The following is an 8,264-nucleotide window of genomic DNA, read 5'->3' as shown; positions in this document are numbered from 1 at the left end:
TATACCGACTGTTAAAAACCATTAAAAACATCATCTTGTTAAATGGGTATTATTTACCCTCATATTTACATAGCTATATTGTATCACTTAATTCAGCATCACTCGGTGAACAAAAGTTCCATTAACAAGCAAATCTGTTCAAACATTTTCAAATACATATCTATAGTTCACTCATAGAGTGTCCTTTTAACTTTGATAAAAAATAGCGCGCATGTTTTGTCACTGAATAGATTTTCTGATAACTTGTACTTATGTTTCAACACAACATCAATAAGAACATTTCAAAAACATGATGTTCAGAAACAATACATGTAATCATGTATCGGTGCAGGAGTTTCTGTCAATACAAATATATCGAAGTGTGAACTGATCAATCACAAGCTGCCAATCAAACCGACTGGGTACTGCACGTGACGCTGCAGTTTGTATTTTGCATGATACGTTTTCTCTGACACTGAATTTGTACATTTGTGTTTGTGAGCTCTAGGCGTGGCTACATACTGCCAGGCGATCGATCACTTGTCTGACGATCTTGCTATAGATATCGCCAGTATTAACATCAGAACACGTCAGATACATTAAGTTCCTGCACGTTCACAGAATCACAGAATTCTAATTGGTAAAGGATCTCATCAACTTCGCCTCGGACACGATATCAGAAATCTGAAGATCTGTAAACTAGACATAAACAGGACGATCACAATTCACAGTAAAACCTGTTGTTGCCTACTTGAGGTTCAAACTGTTGAACTGCAAGACCACTGGACTAATGAAGAAATATTTCGTCACATCCAAATTTTGCTGTAAATTTTCACTTAAAAAGCTGGACTGAAAGCATCTTTTCTATATTTACTTTGTCAAAAAAGAAGAAAATTCACATCTTTCCACCTTACGAAAAATTACGTGGTATTTTATATAAGTAGTTCAGTGCATATCCACATCCACTGACGGTTCTCCATTTCTGAACTGAAAAGTTACCAGCCAAAAACAGGAATGAAGATTCAAGAATTCGCATTTTTATTTTTTATGCTTTGCTTTTTTGATGGCGGAGAATCTATTTCTGGTACTATCGAGGATTTAGCAACATTGATTGACAAACTATTCTTAAATTATCGCAGAGAAATAAGACCAGCACGTAATCTAAACGAGACTGTTCGGGTTAACATTTCCTTTTTTCTCGTCTCCATTGCCGACCTGGATGAGGTCTCCGGAACAATTACTATGAGTGGAGGAATAACGATGATTTGGCAAGACTTTCGGTTGTCATGGCAACCCTCAGATCATGGGGGGATCGATCAGATCATGATCAACTCCTCGATGATATGGCAACCCCTTATATTTCTACTCTCATTTGCGGCAGAAGTTGAGAAATTCAGCGCCGACGGATTTGACGCGAGGATATACAACGATGGCACGGTTCAGATTTCTCCGGGTCGAAGAATAGCAGCTAATTGTGAGATTGATATGACAAATTTTCCGACGGATAGACAGAAATGTTCCTTGGACTTACTCTCATGGGGATATCCTGCAACTGAAATACATCTTTCAGCAAGACGTAAGCGTTTCCAGATGGACTTCTTCAATCCACACGGTGAGTGGCAGATGGAAGAAACATTCGCAGAGGAAATTCCACATAACGGAACAAAAAGCTCTCAAATAACGTACAGCTGTATCCTGAAGCGTAAGTCGCCTTATTTCCTCATAACGATGATTGTACCCGTGTTCATTCTTTGCTTCCTCAACCCGTTCGTGTTCTTGCTGCCCGCCTCGTCTGGTGAGAGAATTTCCTACACCATCACCATGTTCCTGTCTCTGGCGGTTTATATGACACTTATCGGGGATAACATGCCCAAGGTATCCGAGCCGATGGCCGGGATCTCCTACTTTATCCTTATTTCGATGGTGTTCAGCTGTGTGTTGATAATACTCACGATATTTACACTTCGCTGTGAAGCCGTGGCAGATGCAAGTATGTACCCGAAATGTTTAAGACAATTTGCTTTAAAAAAGAACAGGAACACTAGTCAGAATCTGGATTATGTTGCTAACGGCAACGCCGATAAGGCGGAGTTTGAGCCAACAAAAGAATGTACTTCTAACAACATCAGAACAGAAACCGGAAGTGGACAGACAACCGAAAATTTCATCGAAGAGAAAACTGACATCATGAAAACTATTGACATCAGTTTGTTTTTTCTGACAGAAACCATTGTAATAGTTCTTATCCTTGGATTCTCTTCAGCTTACTATAAATAGCCAATGGTTATCTTATAAAACATACATGTAGCATGGTTAAATACATGTACATACAATGAAATTATAGAGTTGTTATTACTGACAGATTAATTTTTTTAAATACTGTTTAAAATTAATGTAACTTGATGAGTTGGCTCCCCAAAAGCATATGTCGGCCTATAAGAGAGTCGGAATGTAGAGATCATATAATGCTGGTTTTGAATATTTAAAGCGCCTTCAAACATCGCCATGTTCATTGCCTTCGGGTTTTGTCGGATTCCGAATCGTATCACGTGACTAACGTCGACACGACCTGCACGTGGTGAGCCAGGTACATTCTAATTAGCGTAAGCATGTGTTTGTTTACGTTTTTCTTTTCTGGCTAATATGAGCAAATAATGCTGGTATATGACCACAGAATGAGTATTTGAAACATCCAATTCACACATTGCCGTAAAATATTGCGTGTATCAAATATTGTAATGTGAGAGCATTATTAAGTCATCTGACCGAAGGTCACTCAGGATGACCTATTGTCATCATGTTTTGTCCGTCGTCGGGCGCCGTCCGTCGTGCGCCGTGCGTCGTACTATTTATACAAAAGCCTACTCCTCCTTAACCCTTGAGTGGATTACATCCATATTTGGTATGAAACATCATTGGGGAAGGACGATCATATTTTATATAAATGAGCCTGGCCAAACCCTTAGGGACAGAGGGGCGGGGCCCCAAATGGGCAAATTTTCGTAATTTTAGCTGTAAAATCCTACTCCTCCTTCATCCTTGGATGAATTTCATCCATACTTGGTATGAAACATCATTGGGGAAAGGCAATTATTTTTATGTATATGAGATAGGTCCGACCCCTAGTGGCTGAGGGGCTGGGCCCCAAAAGGACAAATTTTCTTAATTGAAGCTTTAAAAATCTTACTCCTCCTTCATCCTTGGATGGATGTCATCCATATTTGGTGTGAAACATCATTGGGGAAGGACAATCATATTTTAATATAAATGAGATAGGTCTGACCCCTAGGGGCAGAGGGGCGGGGCACCAAAAGGGCAAATTTTCGTAATTTTAGCTTTAAAATCCTACTCCTCCTTCATCCTTGGATGGATTTCATCCATATTTGGTATGAAACATCATTGGGGAAAGGCAATTATTTTTTATGTATATGAAATAGGTCCGACCCCTAGGGGCTGAGGGGCGTGGCCCCAAAAGGGCAATTTTTTTAATTGATGCTTAAAAATCTTACTCCTCCTTCATCCTTGGATGGATGTCATCCATATTTGGTGTGAAACATCATGGACAAAGGGCAATTATATCTTATATAAATAAGCCTGCTTGAACCCCATAGGGATTGAGGGGTTTGATCCCAAAAGGGGAATTGCTTTTAATTTTAGCTTTAAAATCCTTCTCCTCCTTAACTCTTGAGTGGATTTCATCCATATTTGGTGTGAAACATCATTTGGGAAGGACAATCGTATTTTATATGAACGAGTTATTAGGTCTGACCTCTGGGGACAGAGGGGTGGGCTCAGAAGGGAGAACTTCAATGAAATTTATCTTTAAAATCCTACTCCTCCTTAACCCTTGAGTGGTTTTTTTCCATATTTGGCGTAAAACGTCATTAGGGAAGGACAATCATATTTTATATAAAGATTTTGGTAATCCAAGATGGTCACTGGCCCACTTCATGTTTTCAGGTTTCGATCTCCGATCTCACTGAAAATGGGTCTATAGGGGTTTTAAAGGATGGCGAACAACATGCAAACATTTTCGTAAAGATTTTGGTATTCCAAAATGGCTGCTGGCCCACTTCCTATTTTTAGGTTTCGGTCTCTGATCTCAACGAAAATTTATCTATAGGGGTTTCAATGAATGGCAAACAACATGCAAACATTGGGATGGAACGGCGGGGTCCAAAATTGGAGCTTTGCTGAAATTTTGCTTTAAAATCTTACTCCTCCTTAATCTTTGAATGGGTTACAACTATATATGGATGAAGGGCTACCAAGTCTTTTCAACAAATTACCTTTACCTATTTCAGAAACTTACATATTCAACAAAGGAGTTCCTTGTATTGCTTACATAAATTATTAACCACTACTTTATACTGTGACTCTGTTGTTTTGTGCCATGAGTCAGATGACCGTTAAGGCCCATGGGACTCTTGTTTTGTTTGTAGATCCAGTTTGCTGAGGTCGAACACATGTTTTGTTTACGAAAAATTATTGACATCTCCTCTTGGTTTCACAACTCTCGTGTTACTTCGAGATTGCCGCAACGATGTTCGGAAGGGTTCGGAATGATTCGGCATCTTTCGAGCCTATTTTTCACGTGTACACGTTAAAAAAAAGAGTTTTTACTTTTATAACTAAAAAATACTTCCAGCGCTGCAATTTTATAAAAAGTAGTAAAATTAGAAAGTTTAAAACTCGGACAGACGGAGAAAAATATGTATAACCCTTATACAGTTTTCACCATGACAAAAAGAGCGAAAGTTATAGACCATACAACTTAAAAAATTTTGTACGGATGTTATTTTATTCTACTAGTACATCCTCTCTCGATCCCATTAACCTCTAGATCTCACTGCCTCTTATCCTCTCCGGCGGAGATGGTAGGCGTTTCCACAAATAGAGACCTGGCACGAATTTCTAATTTATTAAGTTGATAAGAAATCCGTTCCAGGTCCCTATAGGCGTTTCCTATGAGAAAGCGCTTACTATAGTAAGGACCTCCAATGCATCCTCCAAAGGAGAAAGGAACTCTACAAACGTAGATGTAAGTGTACTATTAGAACACTGTAACTCTCTACATTTGTATCAGGAAAACTCACATGGTCAGGCCATTCAGGGCTTTGGGGAGCGTTGATTACACGTTGGTACATTGAGCACCTGTGTTTGAAAAAACGACATCACCTAAATTAATATCATGATATATGTTAATTAAAAATCGATCTTTCGAACTATTTGTATTTTTATCACATATTATTAAGTATTCTTATTAAAGATTTATGTTTTATTATATAAAAAAAGAAACCTTTGAGTATATTTAAAACATTAATTAATTAACTTGGAATTATATAGTTGCTTCCAACATGATGCGTTTGTTTCATTTTATTCTATTTCGTTAATTGTGAAGACAATTCCGGTAACTCTGTTTTCTTACTTCTATACCTATATAATATACCATGTGGGGGATTTAGAGTTAATCCCCTAAGCAGCGATAACTACATAACGTTACTGATCAGTGGTCAACCACTGTAATTATCGCCACCGATCGATAGCGAGAGTGACTAAAGAGGTACATAAAAGTAAATCTCTGATATAAGATAGTTTGACTTGTTTAAAATATTTTTTAAAGGCCCACTACCTTTCCGGAGCAAAATTTAAAGGTTTCTTAAAAACATTAATAACAAAAGAAAATATATATCGATGGCTTAAGATGAGGTTACAACACCAAACATATGCAAGATGTCCTGTCTAATGTACGATAACAGTGGAGATTCATTTCGCTGTTTTGCCGTCTGGCGCAGTGATAGTCAACTACCGCGCGGCATTTAGGACGACGGCGGGAAACATAAAACGACCCGCGTTATGAAAATTAACATTTTATTTATTCTAATTAAACAGTTATGAAGGTGATGATAAGTGTGCTAGTAAACGTATAGTTAATAACTTCTGCGACTCTACAAAATAATTGATCTCGTTTTACATTCCTATTTTAAAAATCAAAAGCCGTTTCGGAAAGGTAGTGGCCCGTGTACATATGTACACCCTCTTTATAAACATACACAAATGTCTCGCGATGAAAATGTACATTAATTTTGTATCATTCGCCAAAATACGTATCGGTACAACTGCATCTATAGACCATTAATGTTAAACTTCACACAGATATCTCATGAATTGAAAATATTGAAAGGCCCACTACCTTTCCGAAGCGGCTTTGGATATTTAAAATGGGAATGTAAAACGAGATTGATAATGTTGTAGAGTCGCAAAAGTTATTAACTTTACGTTAATACTATACTTATTATCAGTTCCTAAACTATTTAATCAAAATAAATTAAATGTTAATTTTCATAACGCGGGTCGTATCATGCTTCCCGTCGTCCTAAATAACGCTCGTTTTAGTTGATTATTACTGTTCCAGACGGCAAAACAGCGAAATGAATCCTCACTTTTAACATAGATTACGATGGAAAATTTGCATTTGTTTGGCGTTGTAATCTTATTACAGGCCATCGATACAAATTTTCTTTTGTTATTGTTGTTTTTAATAACTTTTATTATTATTATTTTCGGGAAAATAGTGGGCCTTTAACACCGAAGAAACCCATATCTCACAACAGGGCATCCTCGATCTTAGCCCGAGATACTCTGGCCCTTACACCAGACTTGGACATTATGACAGATAGATGTCTGATTTATCAGACATCTATCTGTCATAATGTCCAAGTCTGGTGTAAGGGCCAGAGTATCTCGGGCTACCTCGATCTATACTCCATGGGTTACTATCAGTGACGTTGTATCCACCCTTGGACTATCTCATAGTAAAACTGAAGGCAGCTCAGGAGAAAACAAACCTGACCAGTCACAGACCTGTAAAGATTTCCTTTGAAGACTTCAACTAGAGAGCGACGCCCAACATCAAAGCCTCACAGTCAACCACAGTGTACCGTTATACGGCTCTTTGATGTACATCTTATGACTAAATCTGTTGGCTCCAGTTTTACTATGAGATAGCCCATGGGTGGATATATTGTCAGTAATAGTAACCCCTGTAGTATCGAGGATGACACCAGGGATTATAAATGTGGTTTGTAAATTCGATGAAAATACCATGCGGACATATATATAATGCAGTATTTTTCTATATTCTTCATGGTATTTTTGTTCTATGCGGTAGTACTTATTATTGCAACCTAACATTTCATAACCGTTCTCATTGTTAGGAGAAACGGTCACAGTAATGTTTAACATACAAATGTATTTTTACATATGATTTAAAGGCCCACTACCTTTCCGGAGCAAAATTTAAAGGTTTCTTAAAAACCTTAATAACAAAAGAAAATATATATTGATGGCTTAAGATGAGGTTACAACACCAAACATATGCAAGTGAAGATTCATTTCGCTGTTTTGCCGTCTGGCGCAGTGATAGTCAACTACCGCGCGGCATTTAGGACGACCGCGGGAAACATAAAACGACCCGCGTTATGAAAATTAACATTTTATTTTATTCTAATTAAACAGTTCTGAAGGTGATGATAAGTGTGCTAGTAAACTTATAGTTAATAACTTCTGCGACTCTACGAAATTATTGATCTCGTTTTACATTCCTATTTTAAAAATTAAAATGTTATTTAAAGGTAGTGATTTAATCTCAAACATCCTGAACATTACCAAAAATAATCGATCATATCTACTTAGTTTGTTTAGTGTTTTTCTTTATCTCATTTTTCTGTTGACAGCTGGTAAATGAGATGGGAGCACGCTGAACTCTTAATCCGTGAAGTAATAAATTATCTACGGTCGGGGCAGTAATGCATTCGGCCAACTCGACCGATTCCGATACCCTACATCTACATTTCAATTAGCTGCAATATTGTAGCTCAAAAGACTTTTTGACAGAAAATGGTGTTGTCTTTAGAGCTACAATTGGTGCCTATTACTGCTAATGGAGCAAAGTAATGATTATGCAAACCATTATAAAACGTTTGTTTGCATTTTTATTGTACTTGTTTGATATCGCATACCTACTAGGCAATAAAACTGAACCACATAAAATATCATATTCTCATCGAGGCATTATTTTTTTACTAATACATATGAAGGTCATTCTGAAGGGAATTTATACGACAAGTCGACAAATTGTGAATTTGACGTCTTGTGAGCGGGACGGTAAATATTAAGAATGGTAGTTATGTTTGTTTTGGACAACAATAATATGTAAATGCATGTTTACGCTTAAAATAATTGGAAACCTACAAAAAAATATAGAAAACTATGTCCGAGTGATT

The 8,264-nt window shown here is 37.3% G+C and overlaps 1 protein-coding gene across 1 annotated transcript; it reads left to right on the top strand.

Moving 5' to 3' along the window:
* The first annotated feature begins 238 nt into the window (after positions 1-238).
* On the top strand, positions 239-2,852 carry LOC138334201 (neuronal acetylcholine receptor subunit alpha-6-like). The gene has a single exon (XM_069282808.1). The coding sequence runs from the start codon at positions 994-996 to the stop codon at positions 2,254-2,256; it is 1,263 nt and encodes a 420-aa protein (XP_069138909.1). The 5' UTR covers positions 239-993; the 3' UTR covers positions 2,257-2,852.
* Positions 2,853-8,264: the final 5,412 nt, after the last annotated feature.

This window comes from Argopecten irradians, chromosome 11 (assembly GCF_041381155.1).
Source record: "Argopecten irradians isolate NY chromosome 11, Ai_NY, whole genome shotgun sequence".
Classification (NCBI taxonomy): domain Eukaryota; kingdom Metazoa; phylum Mollusca; class Bivalvia; order Pectinida; family Pectinidae; genus Argopecten; species Argopecten irradians.
Note: the sequence above shows the minus strand (reverse complement) of the source record. Positions and strands in the feature narration are given on the sequence as shown.